Genomic DNA, 21,762 nt, shown 5'->3' with positions numbered 1-21,762 from the left:
CCCCAGTAATTATTTCTAGATTTGAAAAAAAAAAAAAAAAAGATTGAATGCTATATTATAGCAGTATATTGTCAAAAGACTGTATGTATTCATCTGTGGAGTAATAGCAGCATGTTATTATTTCAGGTATTGGCAGATAAACATGGCAATGCCTTGTGGTTGAATGAAAGGGAGTGCTCCATTCAAAGAAGAAATCAAAAAGTTGTGGAGGAAGCACCAAGGTATGTATCCTGGACTCTATGCAGCTACATAGTTACTGAAAAGACTTTTGGAAAGCTAATTACATTGTACAATAGCAAGCAAAGTTTATTTGGAAAGATGCAAAGAAAATACTTGCTATGTTTTAGTATGTTACAGCCATTTGAGTATAATGGGCAGCCTGATCTAGTAGCTGGTGACCCTGCACACAGCAGGGGGGTTGAAACTACGTGATCATTGCGGTCTGTTTCAACCCAGGCCATTCGATGATTCTGTGATTCTATGATGATAATGTACTTAAGAGAGTGGCTGGATTTTGCTTCATTATGTCCTTCTGTAAGGAGAAAAATGATATTTTGTTATATTTTTTCATGATCTTGTATAAAATAGATACGGATCTTACCAGTCAAATATATGGAATATATGAGATGACTTGCTTAATACATCTGAGATACTTTCCTTTCCTTTCAGCATCCAAAAGCATTCAGCTTTTGGATTTGGAAGTCAAATAAAATTTGGAGTAGAGATCTTTAGAAATGGTAAATTGGGTATGTGACTATTATAGTAATTATCAGGGAGCCAGATAATGTGGGCTTTTATTCAATTTTGAAATTAATATTAAGTTCTAAATACTCTACACCACTTCTACTACTGTTCACAGTAGTGAATTATGGATGTAGGTGTCCAGTAACTCAGAGATCCTAAGTGGTCTTAATCTCACAGATTTCAAATGGAATTGAAATGCACTGATTCTGTGCAAGGTATGGTCTTCTGTGTTCTCTATTGTGTGATGTCCATCAGAGAATACGTGCAGAAAAAAGGGTAGGAGGAAGTTCTGATTTCAGAAAACCAGACAGAGGTATATATCTACTTGTGGGAATTCCCTACATTATGGATTCATCAATTGGAGTGGGTCTGACATTTTTACAGCGCAGAACTGTGATGCAACAATTTAAGATATGAGGGAAAGCACGTGATTTAATTGATGTTTATTTATAGGCAGCATACAAGTTAATATTGGACCACTGTGGGTGGGACTGGCACTGTGTGTGACCTAGATTTTAAATCTAAAAGAATTCAAGGATGCAAACCCAGTAATAAATGCTTAAATAGCTTTTGTTGCTTCCTGTAGCTCTTCTGGATTTCTCGGAAGTATCGTGCCTAGGATTCTGACTGTGTTTTTGTTTATGCAATATGAAGGCTTCGTGTCCCAGTATAATATGTGTGTGCATATATGTATACCTAAGCACTTAGGAGAGTTTTTTGTCTCAGCAGTACATATAAGTTGCTGTCTGCTCATGCTCCATGCCTGTGGTGAATTGAAAGGAGTGATATGTCTTTCTATTACCAGCCAACCATGACTAACTAGAGCATTTCTTTCATCAGAAATATCAGCCTTTTAACTTTGTTGAGCTTCTCTGTTGGAGTTGCCAGTAAGTTTTCTTACCACTTTCTATAACTCTAGAAAAGAGAGTGAGCAAGCCAACAGCTTCCAAAATTTGGCATGAAAATTCTTCTTTCTCACTGCTGTTGACTGTTTGAGACCTTCCCAGCCCCTTATTGACAGCTTCAGAAGCCTCATCTGCATTACAGCTGCTTGCAATTGACTGCAGAATCCTTCTTGGTATTACTGATGGTTCACTTCACCTAACTGATTAATGATTCCTGGACACATCTTTTCTTGAGGAAGTATGCTGTCCTCACTAGATCATTAATATTTTTCCTCTCCTATTTTATGTGATAGCTGCCATTAAGATCTCTCAGCTAGGTCAAAGCCCCTTATTTATATTGCATAAAGCTGAGGAGATAGGAATGTTATAGGCTATTTGTATTTTGTACAACTCTGACCTCTTCTCAAATGTTGTAGCTTTTTCTGATGTATCTAACTGATTTTAAGATCCAGACTGTTGGGGACCGATGGGGTTTGAAAATAAACTTCATGATTTTGCTAAGCAGAGCTAAGTCTGCAGCTATCAAACATATCTTGATGGGATCCTCTTGAGCTTGATTCTCTGGTTTTTCCAGGGAAGTTGTCTTGTTTTAAAATGAAAAAAAAAAACAACAACCCAAACACACTTGTCTTTTAAGGAGGTGCTCTTTAGCAACCTGATGGGCTTACAGTATTTAAGGGAGTCCTTGTGTTCACGGTGGATCAATCCTTCAGTCTCAAAGAGGAGACTAACAAACTTTGCTTATTCCCTTTCACCATAGTTGGTTGTCCTACTCTGTTTCAGAAAGCAAGGATAATAAGATCATCTGAGCCTCGACAGTTTTTTAGTTAGTGTAGAACATAGCTTTCTTGGCATACTTTGAGAGCTGGACAAAACTTCTGGTGACTTAGAAGAATTTTGTCTTCAGCTTTAACTTCAGAACTTTTTTGGCTTTTCACTGTATAGGTTGAAATTTCAACAGGTGAGCAACATTTGTCTGTTGTTTCTTGGTTCAGTTTTTGTTCCTTCTCTTCCAAACTCTCTGTTCCTTTACGGAGATGGTTGCTATGAGGCAAAATGCTTTGGCAAAATAAAGTGTTAGGCTGTTGTTGTATTTTTCAGTCTTGTAGAGCAATTAAGAAAGAAATTGTCCCCGTGTAGATAAACAAAGCCCAAAAACCTATCAGAAAATTCACTGATCCCTTACGATCAATTCAAAATGAATTGATCAGCAGAATGTAAATATATACGTATCTTAGTTGACTTTCTATTGAGTAACTGGAGCTCAAAGGATTGTTCTTAACTTTGTTGAGAGCAGGTGTCCTTTCTAGCCATTTCAGAACCCGTAAAAGTTCTCTAAAGCATTTTATTTTGCCTCACCACTTTGGTGAAAGAACATCCAGCTGATCAGAGGCACTTTGTTATCTGTTCTATTTGATGCCCAAAGTTGGATTTTAACCACATTTTATGTTTTTGAGTTCAGATTGGCTGTCCATTCAGCCATAATTTCCTGAATATGCTTATGACTTTCCACTAAATTATCTGAAATGGTCTAAATTATCTGAAATGTGTTGAAATACTTTTCTATTCACTGCGGTCACCCAGCACTGTCCTTCTCTGTGGCAGTCAAAGAGATCAAACATTTGATCCGCTGTGAACTGGCATTTAAGTATTGTGTCTCAAAATGCTTAATGTCAGGACCCTTGCTGTTAAACCTTCTGTGTACAATTTCAGGCCTTTCCTGTTTGTAGAGTTGTAGGCTGGTTTGGGTGGGAAGAAATCTTAAAAACCATCCAGTTCCAACCGCCTGCCATGGGTATGGACACCTCCCACCAGACTGGGTTATTCAAGGTCCCATCCAACCTGGCCTCGAATGCTTCTGAGCATGGGATATCTACAGTTTCTCTGGGCAGCCAGTGCCTTACCACTCACAGCAGTGGTACAGCACCTGCCATTCTGTTCTGTACTGTCACACAAGATTTGTATCATCATCCACCACGATCAAGTCCATCCTGTAGCCCATGGGTCACATGTGGCCCTGGACAGCTAGTAAGGTAGCCCCACAAGATCATCAACTTTTAATACTATGATGTGATTTTCAGCAATGCTTTTCATGAGTTGATTGCATGTAACTCGAATGTAAACTGTGGATGGCAGTGGAATTCTGTGGAGGGGAGGCTGCAGTGCTAACTCTGCCTCTCGTGCCTGCCATGCACTCAGTCAAATTGCAACCCATGTGTATTACATGATCCACGTGCTTGTGATGCTTGGTGAGTAAAACACAGTGACTGCCAATAATATTTCAACCTACATGTATGTGTGTGCCTGTGAACACGTGTTTTTTTGTTATTAAGCAGACATACAAGTTTTCTTATTAATGATTAAACTTGAGCATCTGTAATTTCATAAAATAATTTAATAAGTTAACACATTCATTGTGGAAGAAATATCCAGAATACTTGTGTGATACTGACAAATTTTGTAATTTTCAATGTTTCTTAAAGCTCACAAAAAGTATAAAATACTTTGCGGTATCTTTTTAATTAGTTTCGTGATGTGTATATAATTATTGTTTCAGCCAGCTCCAGGAATTCCTTGAAAGTGGATGCTGATTATGGAGACATCATTTACTTTTCTGAAGGAAGGCAACTAAGTCAGAGTAAAGTGCTAAGAAGTCTTTATGATTTGTGAAATAAAATGAAATAATTTATAGAATCAGAAGGAAAATTTGTGCCAGAACATGAAGATGAAAAATGGGTCACAGATTTAGCATTTTTGGTGGATTTGACAGCTCGTGTAAATGAGTTAGATTTGTCTTCAAGGTAAAAATCCAACTTGTCCTTGCTGTGTTTCAAATGATAACAGCCTTTGAAATAAAACTTAAATTATGGTAAACTTAAGTTATAGTAAATAAAGTAGAGCAAATAAGGCATTTTGATATATTGGCTAAACACAGTCCTGTGAACAACAAAGAATATTCAACTGTGCTTTCTGTTTTGATAAAGCAACTTGAGAATAGGTTTCATGGTATCAAAGAAAGTCGTAATTTTTTGATAGGTTTACTACTCCATTTTCAGTCAAGATTAAAACATTACCTTCAGATTTTCAAATGGAATGTACACAGTTGGTAGACATTCAACTCAAAGTAAAATTTGATCATGTCTCTTTACCAGACTTTTACCTATCGTACCACAGAGTAATATCTGTCACTTCACAGTCCTGCCTCATTCATGTCATTGCTTTTTGGTAGTACATACATTTGTGAACAGATGTTTCCACACAGAAAGAATAAAATGAGATTTAAAAAAAAGAAAAATCTAAGGAACTCACTAACAATTGCAGCCATTTCCATCGTATGAGACACTGATGCATTAGTTCACGAAAACAAGGTCAGATATCCCACTAGTTTTATGTCTTTTTGTTGCCCTTTTTTCTATTCCCAGTACAATTCCTCTTCACTCAGTGCAACCCAGGCATGCCAAAAGGTTGGACACCCGTGGCTTAGAACTTGCTAGCTGCATGCTTATTCTCCTTGGTTACGTCTACTTCAGACGTTTTAGGTGATGCTGTATCCCTTGATTTGAATTTTATCAAATAAGACCTTCAGAATAAGGTTACTTCTATAACACAGTTGCAACTGTTTCCCAAAATTTCTCTGAGTTTCAACTCAGGTGGGAAATAATTTTCTTAGTATATTCTTTCCTTTTCTTGCTAGATGCGTGTTCAGAATTGTGGTAGGCTTATCTATCTTAGACATCAGTTTTGCAAGTCCTTTTAAATTGAAAGATGCTCTTTCAGTTCAAAGGACAAATATGTTTTTTATTATTTCTGCCTGTGACAGAAAGATCTAAGAAGAGATTTCAAAAGGGAAGCTACTTTAGCAGTAAATGCCTGCACTGGAATGCAAGTGAAACAGTCAAACTCTTCTTGTGACCTTGTTGGCATGCACCATTGTTAGCTTCTCTCAGAAATCTTTCTATTCTTGGAAGGTGCACAGGCAGCAACTTCTTTCACTTTCTGCAAGTACTAAGCTTTCTCAGTAACATCTCAGTATAAAGCAAAGTACTTTAGTACCGTATTCCAGAATACCTGCCAAGGTGTTATGTAAAGTCACCAATAATTTAGAATAGAATAGACAAAAACGTAATGGAATAATGTGTCTGGAAATCCTTGGAGGATTCTGGGCTAAGGGAAACTGTGAGCCTCTTCTGTTTGTAACCATATGGAACTTAAATGTGGAGGCCAAAGCTTTGTTCTCCAATACCATAGCGTATTTATGCCTGCAGAGTGGGAGTAAGCACAGATATCTCAAAGAAGAATGGTTATTGTAGGTAAGTAAATATTTTAAGCAAACAGCATGCCCAATTATTTCCTTAGAGCAGATAAGCTGACCTTGAAATTTAGAAAATGGGAATACTATTATCTCCCAGTGCAGTGGTATCTTCAGAGGAAGGTTAATGTTACAAGCTGAGCAGGGATTTGACTTTATCTGAGTGACAATGATAAAGATAGTTTGGGAAACATTATCAGATGAATTGGAGGTGGAGAGGTAACATATTGCCCATATGGTCACCTCTCTGGATGTAGAAACAATAGAACAAAACAATTGGACTGTCTTTGATCAACTTTACAATAGCTTGAAGAAGGTCTTATAAGTGAAATGTCAGGTCTGATCTTATTTGTTCTTTCTGGTGCTTTTATCTCGTGAATCCTTTTTATTTTGCAGCCTTTATGCTGCCATAGGAGCTATTTGGTTGGAAGAATTAAAGGTATATGTGTGAGAAAAAAGTTGAAGTCAGGTTTAAAATGCTGTGTTTCAAGTGATGGCTAATTATACTGGAGAAGATTTATTTCAGTTGTATAAGGTGAGTGGTTAAAGAATGGAGAAACAATGATAGGAACGATATGAAAGGAAAAGAAATAGAGGGGAATAGGAAAACTTGAGTTAATTAACCTAGCTGATTGCAGGGATATTCCAGTCGTTTTAGAGCATAAAGCATAACCACATGGCAGAGATCAAGTTGAGCAGTGTGACACTTCTGTTCCATTCTTTGGCTACAGCAGGAGGTGTACAGCGAGATCTCTGACATACGTTTAACAAACATAGGGAGACACCACTGTAATAAAGGGGAGTAACTGTCTTTCATCCATATGAGAAGTAATAATGGTTATTCTAGAAATAGAATATTAAGCCAATATTGAAAAGGTTTTGTTCTTCATAAACTATTCGTTGACCTTTCATGATCAAAACCTTGCAGAAACCCTGAGTTGAACTATAAGTTAATGACTCTGTGTAATATGTTATCTCTTATTGAATCAAAGTAAGAAATATTATGAAACTCTTTTGTTATCAACACCTATTTTTGATAGGGCACGGTTTCATGCATCTTTTTTTTTTTTTTCCCTCTGATCTGGCATAGGATCTAGTGATAGCTTTACTGTGATCTTTTCCTACTGACCCCATTATTGCCAAGAAAGATTTTTTTTTTTCCCTTAAATTCTGAAACTGCTTGCCTTACTGTCCATTGGAATCCACCCCTGAGGCACTAAAAGGACTAGGGTTCTAGGAAGCACTTTTCTCATGGAGCTAAGTATCTATTCCTTTGCCTCTCAGTTTGTCTGGATATTTCCTTGGTCTTCGTGTTCTGCCATAACAAACCATATTTGACAGAGTTTTGTAGCTGTTGTGTGATTTTCAGTTTTAATAAAACAAAACAAAAGAACAACAAGCCAGAGATAAGTTCAGACCCAGGCTTGTGTCTGAGTGCAGTCCAGGGCACCAGGTGGAGCTTTCCTGCTGTTGGTGGAGTCATTTCATATACATGGAGGCTCTTCCCTGTCCTTCGTAGATCAGGACCCACTCTTGAAGACACCTCAAGATGTACATAGCATAGCAGTGGCCTTTTTGTTTTAGCCTTAGAGTTAAGGTAGAAGTGGCTTCCTATTCCTACACAGAAGTAATTGATAGCTGAGATCCATGCCCTAATACACATCACCACAGAAATATAGTAAATGTGTCTAGAAGCTCATATAAAACAAATGGTTGTGCTGTATTTACTTGGAGGTCGGTGTATGAGGGTGAAAGGCAGTCTATTCCATTGCTTTGATGGAAAACCGCAGAAATTTCCGTAGCTATTAATTAACAACTTGCATAGATTATAACCTGTATGTGTTACATATCCAAATTTACAACATAGAGGAGGGCAACATGCAGGATATGTATTGTCCTCAGTCTTTCAGTGCATTTTGCCAGTGAAAGTGCTGTATTGATTTTCTAGAACGAGAACGGTTGGAATCCCAGTGGATCCCAAGGTGATGGCTGAGCTGCTCTTCAAATGCCCTTGAGTGATGTCTGTGCTTTGTGGAGAGTAATGAATTGCAATTAACAAACTCTTACAACTAGTCTTCAGCTTACAAATAAAGCTGAGAGGGGTGATACAGAAGATAAAGGTTTATCATGGCATTGTTGACGGTGTTTTTGCTAAGTATTATGCACACACAATTTTTTTTTCATTACAGTTTTACTCTTATGGGATGCTCAAGCAATTACTTCCAGAATTTCTTTATTGCAAAGAATATCAATGAAACAGACATTGTTTTAATTTGGCTAATTAAAAAGAGACAAATGCTCCTTAGACCTCCTGGCTTGTGTTTTGGCATTCTTGTTTCTGTTGGGTAGTTCCTTTCCTTAACACTTTCATTATAGCTCTTTATTTCTTAGTTACAGTTTTTATGAAAATAGATATGCCTGCTAAAATGGCATGCATTTGTATGCATTCATTTTCTTTTAACTTGAATTTTTATAGATCTTGGTGCTATAAAAAAAAAAAAATTAAACAATATATTTTAGAGAATACTGTTATTTATTCTTAACCTCTGGTACGTTAGTGGTTAATTGTGAGTATGTAGTGTATCTGTTTAGGAGCAGTCTAAATGTGAAGGCATACATTTGACAGTTTTCACATATTTTCATTACTTGAATAGTAATACTGGTAGTTTAAGCAGCAAATGAAATGATGATTCTTCTTTTTTTTTTTTAACTGAAGAAAGGCATTGTTTTTGTATTGTAGCACTTTTCTAGATTCTGAAACTCGAAGAGCAATGGGAGAACAAGCAGTAGCTCTTGCCAAAGCAGTAAAATATTCCTCTGCTGGAACAGTAGAATTCCTTGTGGACTCCAGTAAGAATTTCTACTTCTTGGAAATGAATACTAGACTTCAGGTAAGAAAAACAGCTCTTCAGATTCAGAAAAGTGTTATTTAAAAAAACAGAACATAACCTCCTTCCATACTTAGGGGTCTGCTCCCGCAAAGACTTACACATAACTGAGTTGACGGATGTGAGCACTTCCAACTGAACTTAAAAGATCCAGTCACTTAAATAAGCCTGTGTATACAAGACTTCGCAGCCTTGAGCCCTTGTAGAGCACTCAAGTAAGCATTCAGAGGGTTTTTTTGCTCTTTGTTACACTTGACCTAAAGACCTTTCAAGAGGTCGCTGTTAAGTGCCACTGTGAGCACACAGTAAGTGACTAGCCACTGTGCTCTGATGCTTTTCCCCCTGGTCCCTCAAGTTTCTTTTCTGTTTGATGATCACTTACTGAGTGTCTCTGGGAGGGTGACTAGAGCTATGCGTATATCAGAAATAAAAACACTGGCAATCTGCATGTGATTGAAAATGTGAGTGGAATGCAACTTTGCTAACACAGAGTAGGTTTTTTCATGGTAGATGTTACAATATGCACTGCAAATGAGTGGACTATCTGCTTCCTGCACAGCTGCACTCTTACCTCTCAGTTGATCCTGATAACGTGGCTCTGGTAATAATTGGAAGAAAGCGGTTTATGCCTTGGAGTCTGAATTCATTCAGAAACAGGAAGAAAGTCCAACTTGTGTGAATGTAAATACAGTCATCTCTATCCTCCTAGCTTTCTTAAATTACACCAGAAAGACTGAAATGTGGACTCAATAGAGTGATTAGCTTCTTTTTCAGTTTTAGATACCTTTCATTGGGGCTGCATTCAGCCTGCTGCTTGCACATGTAAGCAGTGATAGAGTGTAAAGAGGTGCTTGAAATCCTAAACATATTGGAATAACTTTGTATAATGGCTGGGTATAGAAATGAGAGAGGATTGGGGCTTGAAGGAGTGAGGGTATTAAAGAAGCCGGAACCAAGCGAAGACTGTGGGTAAAATTTGCCTTTCCAGGTAGTGTTTTTGTGTCATGAGTGTTTTTGGAACAACTCCTGACAGTTGTAATTTACTTACGCTTCTGCTAGGAGTTTGTATTTTAGGCACAATCCTTTCTATCTTAGATTCTGTTGGAAAGAGCAACTATTAATTGCTTTGTGTAATTTATTAAGAGGTTAAGAGGAATTTCTCTATTTGAACATATTCTTTATGCTCTTCTTGAGCTTGTAGTTCTTGAGAGAAAAATTTTCAGACAATTTCCACACTCCTGTGTGAAGAAAAGAAAATTCATGCTTGGTTTTCTGTGTAACACACTTGAAGTCCAAAACCATTTCCTTGCTTTAGCATACCACCGACCATCAATTCCTAAGTGGAAATAATCAAGTATGCTTAGAGCTGCTTCTCTTTTCAGTTTGTTTCATTAAAATGTTATCTTAGCTGTTTTCTGTGGTGTCTCTTCCCTTCCTGCCTTAATTTGTAGTAGTAAGAACTTTTGAAGTTCCAAGCCTCAAGCTTGCTTAATTGTAGAGATCTCCACACACACAGTAAGAAAGCTTCCATGATTCCATCTTTCAGGATTTAAAATCAGGACTTTAAAGACTCTTTTTGAAATATAGCCGAAGCAGTTTGACAATCCCCTGTAATATTAGACTTTTTCTTTCCAGACCTTAAAGAAATCTACTAATCTTAAAGTACGGTGCTTGTGTAGATATTATCTGGTAATTCCTCTATCCTGACTCTGTATTGTCTCTGATTAGCATTTCAGCCTGAGCCTGGAGAGTAGTAATTTTCTCTGATTCTTCCCCAGTTTTACCCAATTGATCTGTCACTTTTGCAGGTCTCAGGCTTTACTTTCTGTTCAGTTAACAGTTACTCAACTAACATCTCCCTTCTGATAAGAGCCAAACATAGAAACTCTAATGAAGCTTTTTTTGTCCAGATTTAACTTCAGGACAAGGAATGTCTCCAGATGTCCTTCTGTTGCTTCGTTCTTTTCCTTTTGCATCTTCCAACTGTGAACAATGACTAAGAGACTCACTTGTCCTGTTTTTGAGTAGTACTCAACGGTTGGAAGGACTTCCTTAAATGATAAATATCTTGTCCATAAATCATGTTTCTAAGGTCTTTGTCAGTGTGCGTTACAGATACAGATACCTGTCAGCATCATCAGAATGCATCTAATAAATTATGCAAACTTCTGTGTCTGTTTCAATATTTATGCAATCTCTAATCACTGTGATCTTTTTTATTTTACATAAAGAATTCAGAATAAACTTGCATAAAGCCAACTAAACCATGTCCAACACTTGACAAGGCTTGCTGATTTCTCCTCTCCATCTCTTCGGTGTATGTCAGGTGTTTTCTAATGTATTTTGCAGTAAATGAGAACTGTTATTGTTTGACTGTCTTTTTGGGGAACTCTTTGGGAGTATACCTCTTCTGTTAAACAGTTCTGCAAGCAAAGAATAAAGAGCACCTTACAGGAAGTTAATATTTTACATAAAATATTTTTGTGTGAGTTGTTGCTGCAGTGTGAGATTGGAAAGTGATAAAAAAAAAAAAAAACAACACTTGTGAATCAGCTTCATTGTCTCTTGTATGCTATGTAAATCTTTTACAGATGTTTTAATCATTCAGATAGAATGACTTATTCTCTGCTAATGGCAATGCACTTTTTGTTACTTGCTTTTCTGCCATCTTTCAAAAGCTATCTGATGAGACACAAGATTGGATAATTGAATAGCAAAACTTGTTATTTTCCCTTTTTGCAAGAAAGTGTAGAAATGTCTGCTCTGCCAGCTATAAGGGAACTTCCTGTATGCTGTCATTTAGTGCACTTTTGGAGTGGTTTTTAGGCAGCTACCACTGCTAAATTGTTGAGGCAGACCAGATGTTGAATATCTGATTCTTTATAGCTGCTCATGCTGTGGTGTGCTTTATGTTATCTAGTTGTCATCAGTCTAATAAAAGGCAGTCATAATCCAAAGTAGCTAAACAAGAGCTTTGAAATAAAAGTTACTGACCCCTAGCTTCCAATTTGTGTCAAAGTCCTTGTATCAAACTACATTCAGCAGTGCTGGTTTTCACCAGACATTTTGGTGAAAACAATATAAAACAATATAAATGTTTTCCTTTTTTGGCTTGATATGAAGAGCCTGCAGTCTGTAAATAAAGAATATCTGTTAAGGTATGGGTGTGCAGTGTGACTAAGCTTCTTAAAAGGGAATCAGTTGGTGACAGCAAAGGGAAAGTATCAAATGATTGCAGTACCTTGAAATGAGAAGCACCTCTTGTTTGCTTGAGAAAAGCTGAGGCAACGACAATGAGGGGTATGAAGAGTACAGTTACTGTAAGTACAGTTTGTACGTCTGTTTCTCAGATCTGCTCTCAATCTTCTGCCTCCTTCATGTGTTGAATGATTTCAAATGACAAGTGAGCACTCCCTTCCTCCTCAAAACTTAACTAAGTTTGCTTAGAGTCTTATTGAAAGGATGAATTGCATAGATTGAATACAATCTGTTCAGTTCAGCGCAATGAAGTTGAGAGACAGTGTAGTTTGAATAGCAATGTGTTTTCTCCTTGTGACAGTTTGAAAATCATAACCTTTTAGGGAATAAAAGTTACTTTTGTAGAATATTCTATTGATGTGTTTCTAAGAGGTTTATTGGATACAAATGTCATGTCTGTGTTTTTATTTTACAGTTAGTTGTATTTTACTGTTTAATGTAAATGTTCTTTTAAAGTAACTTGTTTCCAAGGCATAAGGCAAATAAATTTCCACACATCTGTAAGTTATCACCGTGCTGTGACTTTTGTTAATAAGTTTAATTAGACTTCAGTGTCACCTGGAAAATGTGGTATTCCAGAGTTTTCACTGTACTCACTGTACAAGCTGTTTTAGAAAACGGGAAGAATTATACATGTAACAGTTCTGTCCCTTTCTACCTTCCTCTTCATCTGTTTCTCCTTATGAAAATATAAAAAGCATGGTTGAAATACGTAGAAATCCTATTGGTTTGGGGTTCCAGTGATGTTAACTCTTATTTCAGTCAGTCTCATAATGGCATCTGTATTCTGTTGCCCATTCTTAGGCAGCACCTGCCACACGTTTGCTCAGTGAAGGAGGGAAGCACTGGAAAACATTGCAGCTGCGCTGCGTAAGCAGAAGTAGCAAAATGTACACAGCAAAGCGATGAGCTCAGTCGGGATTGCCAGAGAAAACCACGGCGAGGAGGGGACTTCAGTATCCGTAGCAGACTGATGGGATGGAGAGAGATGGTTTTGTTGTCCTTGCATGCGTAACTGTCTGGAGGATGAATTGTGATAGGTGGGAAGGAGGGTGGCAGCAGTGAAAGGGGCTGTCAGCGGTTTGGGGAGTAGATTTCCACAAAGTCTGAATGGAGGGATTTCAAAGTTAAGTCTCAAGTGACTGTTTCTGCCGTTTGCTGAGGCTCTTCATATTTCTTAATACTGGAATCTTGTTTTACTGTGACACTTTGCTTCAGTCATTTTAAATAGGCTAACGAACAGTGTCAGATGGTAAAGACTTTCAATTGCTGCTAACCTGGGCTGAATTTGAACTACTGACCTAAAGGTGAAAGGTCTCTTATCCCATTACCAATCCCCTAAGCCCACCAGAATCCATTCTGCACACAGTTTATACCAGCTGTTCATGGCCATTTTTAGAACCGAAAGAAAAGGTGATTTTGCTGCCAAACAACACTTCTTCACACAAGAGGGTCAGCCGACAACAGTTAACCAGATTTTTGCCACATTCTTGCCTCCTAATGCAACTTCCATTATGTAGCTACTGGTTGTCTGCTTTTCAGGCTTTCCAAAAGAACTACAGAAAAGCATTGCTAATTGTTGTTGACAGAAGAGACCGACATTGTTTGTCTAAGTCATTGAATCTGAAAGATGCCATTAACAGTGCTGCCAGGGCATGGAGTGATATCTTAGAGACAACCCTACGACGTAGCTATCATAGAATACTATTAAAAAAGTAGAGAGAAAGGAAGCTCCATTTTTTTATACGTAGAGGAGAAAAAGAACTCTTTTCAAATGATACACTAGTTTCTTTCCTTTGGTGAATTTAGTGTAAAGAAAATACAAGAATGGCTGCATTGTGACAAGACCCATCTTGAACTAAGTACTTGGAGAGCCCTTTAATGCTACAGCTAAGTATAGTCAAGCAGACATAGCATCTCTCATAAAGAAAGTGTAAGACGGTTTTGTTGGGAGCAAGTTTCTTTGTTTTCTTAGATGGAGCTTGAAGTGGAAAGGAATTGTGTAGAAATAGTGAATTTTAAGGGTTCTTCAGAAAGTAATGTTGGAACTGCAATCTAAATAACCTGTTGATGATATCAAGTGTGTGTTGTCAAGATCACAGAAAAGGCACTTGGTACTCATAGGCTATATAAGTTATTTCTTAGGCTATATAAGTTATTTCTTATCTGCATCTGTGTGCAGTAAAGAAACAAAAACAAAAATTGCCAAAAGTGAATCTGTGATTACTGGAAGATAATTTTGTGTGATGAGACATATTTTTTTTCACAGCTTATACTGTCATAAAAACAAACAAACAAACAAAACCCAACAAAAAAACCAAACCCTAACAAACCAAACCTACTTAGTACCAAATATCTGTGCATTATTTTTTATTGCTGCGACTAAACTCAGAAAACAATAGAAGAAGTCTGCCTGAGCATCTCAGTTGATGATTTTGTAGTTCTGGTTGTGCTTGTTTCTTTGATCAAATAGTAATCAATCAGAATGTAAACAGCAGCGCACACTATATTCTGTTTATACAAAATGGCAACGTGTTTAGCATTTCTGTTTGCTTTCCATTCAGTGTTTTCATCGAGCTAAACCGTGTCAGTTCTTCAGCAGCCATTCTACAAATCTGTTTTTCTTAGCATGTGCCTGAAATTCCCACATGCATGTGCTGTTGTGAACTACTGTGGAGGAACTATTTTGCAGAAAGATGATGTGACCCCAGAGTGCTCTTGTTCATAGCAGTCAGAAAGCTGGCATGCCTGAATAGCAGAACATGTGTGCACCTCTGTTGCTGTTCACTTTTCCAAAATAGAAAAGAGGCTTGTTGAAATAACAGGGGCTGAGGAGCATCTGTAAGTTACTGGGTTTGGGTTAATCGATACTGGATTTGAAGCAGAAGAAAAGCCCCTGGGTTTCCAGGTGAATCATGTTTCCTGGAAACTGGTGAATGTTGAAAGTTAGCTTTGAGATTATTTATTTGAATGTAAAGGAGCATATGATACCATCCAGAGGCTTTCAGTAGTGAGATAGGGATGGCGTGAGCTGTAGATTTAAGCCTACTGAAACTTGGATTTTCTTGGCCTCTGTGGTCTGTTTGAATGCTCCAACTGATGTGCGAGTAAACTGATTCCTTCTGCATGCAGGAGCAAGAGTGCAGCCTGTGAGAATACCCTTAAGGGTTTGCTATTAGACCTGAGTACCTTACTGGTTGTGATAAAAAACTGTATTCTGAAAGTATTCTCCTGAATGTAAGGACAACAGCCGCTGCTAATTTACCTCTTAGCTTGAACTGTTTGTAAGCATTGCATGACTGTTTTTCTAACTGTGGATGAACCCCAGCATGGTAAAGCTTTAAGACTGTTTGCAGTCACAGAATAGGGCAAGAATTAGCAGCATTTCCATACTGTTCCGGGAACTGTTGCTAGTTGCACTGCCGTGTTGAGAGGTTCCCCTAGCTTTTTTGCACCTACTTCAGTATCTATGAGCAGGGATTTCATTATTATTTTCTAACAGACTTTGTCACCAGTGCTGGTGATTCATACACCACGAGGTGGTTCACACACTTCATGGTGTATGAACTGGAAGATGAGGGAAACAAAAGCACTTGTGCTTACAGGGAAGGGATTGCTGTGAGGTGTTTGAAGAAGAGCATGTCCCATATGAGGAGAAACACTTCCTTTACCCCCCCCTATGGGTGTTGCTTGCTGTAAGTTATGGCTGTATGGATTTAGAAGCAGGAACAAAAAATTACGTTCTTCAGACATTCTTCCACATTCTATGTGGATCACAGTGAAGGTGGGAATAGGAGATTTTTTGAGCTGTAACCTTGCTTACGGCTGCTAAGATAGCAACTTCTTGCTGTACGTGTTTGTGACTGCACTTGGCATATGTAAAAGAATTGCTAGTGAAGGCAATACTTTTGCAGATGACTGCATTGAGAGTTATCACTGATCAATTTTTCTCCTTGTTGTGTTGCTAATAGGGAAAACTGCTTTGACGTAGCTACGATCTGTAGATTGCTTGCTGCAGACATGTCTGGTTTTGCCCTTTGTGATAAGGACAGAGATAATGTGTGAATTTACCCACTATCACACAGCCATAACACCATCGGTTCTTACCCTAATGACTAAGGTTGCACTGGCAAGACCCTTGGCTCAGCAGACTATGAAATCTGAGCATGACCCACAGCTAAAAGAGTCTGTTGAATGTGATTCAGCTCTGGTTAGGAGCATACTTGCATGCATCTCTTTAAAAAAGTAATTCTTGATTTAGCATCCATAAAATGGCAGTGAATGTTGTTGAAGAAGAGGCATAGAATAAAAATTAATAGGAGAAAATAAAGTAGGCAAGCTGAACAAGATTGACGCCTGAAGTAGGAGACTGAAAAATGAGAGAGGAAAACATTTAAAGCCTAATTGCTGATAGTGATTGAAAAGCAGATACAGTGGTTACCTTGGCTAAATAACTGCTGTGATCATTCTAGAACTTTCCTAACCAGGGAACGATGAGGTCTTTGTTTTATGTTTTGGGAAAAGAGCGATCTAATTTCTTTACTTCTTCTACCCCCATCCTTCCTTGCCTTTTATAACACTAAGAGCTTTAATTTCAGATCCTGCAAGTATCTCTGTGTGGGAGGATTCTTGGACCTCGAGAACCTTGCAGGGTGCTTGTTGAGCCAGGATTTGGCATTACTGCTTTTTTAATGTCCTCTTGTGCTATAAACCAGAGAGTATTCTGTACAGTGCTAAAAATACTGACTCTCTCCTTCCCTCCCTACCCATGCTGAAAGAAAACTGCAAATGCTAAAACAAGTGCAATCTGAGCTGAGCACCTCAGTGAAAGATAAAAGTTACAAAAAAGTCAACTAGCATTTCAAGGTTAAAATTATTTTCTACTCCATCTAGCTGATCTGTTGGCCTTAATGTATATTGAAAAGCATTTTAAATACTGTTTGTACTGCCAAATTTGTGGTATGCCTGGTTCTGTCTACATTATCCCTAAACAGCATTAGTCCTAAGAACAGTCCTGTAAGAAAGCAGAACAACTTCTCTCCACCCTCAGAAAGACCTCAAAAAATTTTGCTTGTCATATTTTCTGAATGCTGTTTTCTGTGCGGACACAAAGGGAGTATTTTGAAGAAACAGAGGAAAATATTGACCAAGTCAAAGATCTTTATTGAAGAAGGGATTAAATAAATGTTTGTGAGTCGTAAGAACCAAACAACACAAATATTTTTCTTTCCAGAAACATTCCGTCCTATTTTGATCATCAGCAATAAAGCTGAAAACAACAATGAAGCTATTGAATCTGGAATGCCAATTGTAATCCAAGAAAAATGACAGTATAGCTGAATAATGCAGATAAATGTCTTTGTAGAAAAGAAGCATTGTATTTTAATTATTTTTGACATTAGAATTCCAGAGGTTTTGTGAACTCTGAGGTAATTTTTTAAAACTTAATTTCCAAGGTAAGAGAGTAAGTTCTGTTGTTCAAATTATTCATGTGTGGTGAGTAACTTTGTATTAAAACTCAGTTTTAATAGAAATTGAATTGCTTCAATTTAGCACTGCAGGGTAGACATAGAGGTGTTTCATAGATTCACCAAATGCTGTTATTAAGCTTCTTGTGCTGGAGAGTATCATGTTAGGTAGAATCAAGTTTGAATCCCAAATGTGCACCCCCAAACTATATAATCAGATTCCCATTTCAGTGTTACTTTTATACTTCAAAGAATAAGTCCTTGTTTCAGTGATGATTTGTCATTAAAATTATGTCAAAATGTCTTAAAATGTCTTGCTGAAATTCTAAACAAACTCACAGCACACACAGGGCTAATTATGGATGCCATCTGCTTATTTTTACAAGGCCTTTTTCTTAAAGACCAAAGCATCTACTTGTTCCGATTAGTCACAAATTATTATAATGACTAAATATTTTCCTTATACTAGTGTACTTGAAGGAAGAAAGACATGTGGTTTGTTCACTGACCTTTTTCTGTGTCTCAGAGTGTATGCAGTATTGTATCACATGATAGAGAAACTATTGTGAATTGCATTTTCACAGAATCACAGAATGGCCAGGGTTGGAAGGGACCTCAAGGATCATGAATCTCCAACCCCCTGCCACATGCAGGGCCACCAACCTCCACATTTAGTGCTAGACCAGGCTGCCCAGGGCCCCATCCAACCTGGCCTTGAACAGCTCTAGGGAAGGGGTATCTACAACCTCTCTGGGCAGCCTGTTCCAGCACCTCATCACTCTCTCTGTAAAGAATTTCCCCCTGACATCCAACCTAAATCTTCCTCCCTCAACCATGTCTCCTTGTCCTGCTGTTATCTACCCTTTCAAAGATTTGACTCCCCTCCTGTTTGTAGGCTCCCTTTAGGTACTGAAAGGCTGCAATGAGGTCACTGGACAGCCTTCTTTTCTCCAGGCTGAACAAGCCCAGCTCCCTCAGCCTGTCCTCATAGGAGAGGTGCTCCAGTCCCCTGATCATCTTCGTGGCCCTCCTTTGGACCCTCTCCAACTGGGGGCTCCAGAACTGAACAGAGTATTCCAGATGGGGCCTTTCTTAAGGCTCTTGGAATACCGTTTCATAACAAAAATAGCAGGTCATAATTTTTATGTGGAAAGTCTTAAATCTTTGTGTGAAGAACATGCTTATAGCATGAGTTACATTATCTATCTGGTGTGCCCTGCACTCTATTGCTGCTTTGATTTTTAAATTTTTTTACTGTACGTAGAATCACAGACTCACCAAGGTTGGAAAAGACCTCCAAGATCATCCACTCCATCCGTCCACCTACCACCCATATTCCCCACTAAGCCATGTCCCTCTGTGCAGCATCCAAACATTTCTTGAACACCACAAATACAGTGATTAAAGATTTTTTTCATGTTAATGTATTCATTCCCATCCATTCACATTTAAAAGAAGAAGGTGTGTGCATGCTTGTACGCACATGCGTTGTTTAGCGTGAGCGCTGGGTATTCCCATGGCAGCATCATCCAAAGCCGTTAGCAGCAATTTGCTGAGAGAACAGAGTGACTCTGTTGGTCCAGCCCAGCTATTGTGCATGCTAAGCACTAAACAGATAAGTCTGGAGGGGGAAAAAAAATTGAAGGATCCATCTGCTCATTTCTGCTACACTGCGCTGATGTAAGATTACGCTAATCTGGTTGCTTGTCAGGACAGGTTAGTGAAAGCAGGCGAATGGGTGAGATTTAGGGTAGGCGAGTTCTATGGCAAATTGTAAGCAGCTCCTGGACGTGCCGTGTTAAGTGTAGCAGAATGGGTTGATTATCAGCTTCTTTGAGATTCTCAGCTAAAATATATTTGGGTCTAATGTGCTAGTCTTTTCATAACAAAATTGAACAGGAAAAGCTTCTAAAAAAAAACCTTACCATATCATCATGTGGCGCTTTGAGTTTGTAAAATAAATGAAAAAACCCTCATAAGTGTTTTTCCTTTTGTGTGTTTCCCCTAGATCTGTAATCTGGTAATTATTTTATTTTTCGGTGTTTCTCTGCAAAGAAGGTTTTGCAGGGAGCTTGTCAAATATATGTTTTTTGGGAGATGGAGAGGGAAGACCAAGATGGGAATGTGTTCCTTGCCTGGTCCGATTTCTTATTTATGTGTTTGCTTATGGAGAGGGTTTTCTTTGGTTGTTTTTGTTACCTACTGACTGACAGTTCTTGACCTCGCAGGTTGAACATCCCGTCACAGAATGCATTACCGGCCTGGACTTGGTCCAAGAAATGATCCGTGTTGCTAAGGGTTACCCTCTCAGGCACAAACAAGCTGATATTCCCATCAACGGCTGGGCGGTTGAATGTCGAGTTTATGCTGAGGTAAATGAGTGGTAATGGGGAGGAGGGTAGGTGGTAGAATTGCAGAGTAGTAATAACCAGGTGGGGATAGAGACCAAGGTGAAGTCAAGGATTGTCATGCGAAAGGTGTGATTTAGAATATGCAACACAAATGGTTAATGGGCGTTTGTAGAGTTTTTGTTTCTTAATTCAAAATGTGGTGTGTATTTTTATGTACCTTTTTTTTTTCCCCCAAAAATCAAAATAAAAAATGGTATGTGATAGCTAAGGTTTGTTTTGAAGAATATTTGCTGTATATTCTGTCCACAATTAATAATGCAGAATTTGTATTGTTTGGTACAGTCAACTACTATTTCCAAATATCTTATATACTTGAAACTAAAAATGACCATTGAAATAATGCAGTAGTTTAAGGAGTGTTTGTTGTTGTTCCAAAACATCTTAATATGTTATTGAAGAAGCAAGTTATGTCTGCTGAAATCACATTTCTTCGTAGGAAAAGCTGTCTCTCTCATCTTAAAAAAGCTTTCTAAAATATGAAATACATTTTGAAGCATGTTTAGGATAATTCATGGTACTCAAATCAAGATAAGCTCACTGAAAAATGGCACTCAGCTTCTTTCATTTTGTTTTAAGAACTTAGAGAACTGTACTTTCCAAATATAATTCAACTCCTGAGATATTCTTTTTGCCTTATGTAACTATTGCTGATTTATGGCCCTGGGCTTTTAAATTTTTTTTTTCTTTTTCTTTGTGACATACCCATAATCTTTAACTTGCTCTACTGGTTAAAAATTATGTGAACTATTGTGATAAAGGATCAATATTTGTCATGTCACTGTCAGGGAAGCTCTTCTGAGCATGAATGGGCTTCACCCTGGAGTAACTGATGCTTGGGCTTTCTTTTTGTTCAGTGTATCTATAATTATGAGGGAATTTAAATAATGGATCTTAATATTTTGTCATGACACTGGTTGTTCTTACAACCCATACATTTACTTGCTATCTTACTAAATTTATATTAGTATTGCATTATGCAAGTGGTTTCCACAAGTGTGAAGGTCAGTTTCATTTCTAATGATGGTTGAATTCCTGACTGCTCTTTTTATCTTCGGAATTTTTTCCTTAAACTTTTTTTTCTCAGTGCCACTCCTTTTCTGCATACTTCCCCATCCTTCTTCCAAAGCACAGCGCAGTAAATGAAGATGTGGTTTTTGAAAGTTTTGGTGGTACTGTAGCTATGTGCAGAGCACTTTTTTTTTTCCTGCTATTTTGACTGCAGTGCAAGAGAATTTATATGCTTGCACTTCTTTATTTTGTGTCACGGGGGTAGTTTGAAGAAGTGTAGTTCAACGCAAGTAATTCCAGGGAGGAAAACAAAGCTATTCCAACGGTGGTTTCTGTTAGACTTCAAGCTATTTAATATTATTTTCTCCACATCTGTAAAAGCTTAATGCATTCTCATGTTGAATTTTATTTCAGGACCCCTACAAATCTTTTGGCCTGCCATCCATTGGTAAACTATCTCAGTATCAGGAGCCATTGCATGTGCCAAGTGTAAGTAACTCGGTTCTGATTTTCATAGGTACTGAGTGTTAAGGATCTCATTTTTATAGACAAGGGATATAAGTACTCAGTAGATTTGTAAATTAGGATCTGTTTTTAGCATTTGGGGTGGGGGGGAGGATCGTGGCAATACTTACTTGTGCTACTTGAAAATGAGTTTGGAAGTGTATGGTTCCAAGCTGGCTTTCAGATGTACTCAGATTGGGAATCACAGGAAATCAGTGTATGTTTAAATATTTTATTATGTTCTTTAACTTCAAGCTTAAGTTTTTC

General features: G+C 37.9%; 1 protein-coding gene across 2 annotated transcripts in view; it reads left to right on the top strand.

Moving 5' to 3' along the window:
- The window catches only part of PCCA (propionyl-CoA carboxylase subunit alpha), a 269,574-nt gene that overhangs the window by 101,605 nt on the left and 146,207 nt on the right, over positions 1 to 21,762 (top strand). For both annotated transcript variants that reach the window (XM_090129267.1, XM_031613718.2), the window contains 4 exons: positions 127 to 221; positions 8,699 to 8,849; positions 19,801 to 19,944; positions 21,406 to 21,480. In XM_090129267.1, the coding sequence (XP_089985393.1) occupies positions 8,730 to 8,849; positions 19,801 to 19,944; positions 21,406 to 21,480 (339 nt within the window). In that variant the 5' untranslated portion in view covers positions 127 to 221; positions 8,699 to 8,729. The remainder of the gene's footprint in view (positions 1 to 126; positions 222 to 8,698; positions 8,850 to 19,800; positions 19,945 to 21,405; positions 21,481 to 21,762) is intronic.

The sequence above is a fragment of the Phasianus colchicus genome, chromosome 1 (genome assembly GCF_987193195.1).
Source record: "Phasianus colchicus chromosome 1, bPhaCol1.hap1.1, whole genome shotgun sequence".
NCBI classification, from domain to species: domain Eukaryota; kingdom Metazoa; phylum Chordata; class Aves; order Galliformes; family Phasianidae; genus Phasianus; species Phasianus colchicus.
This window is presented reverse-complemented; position numbering and strand designations above follow the sequence as displayed.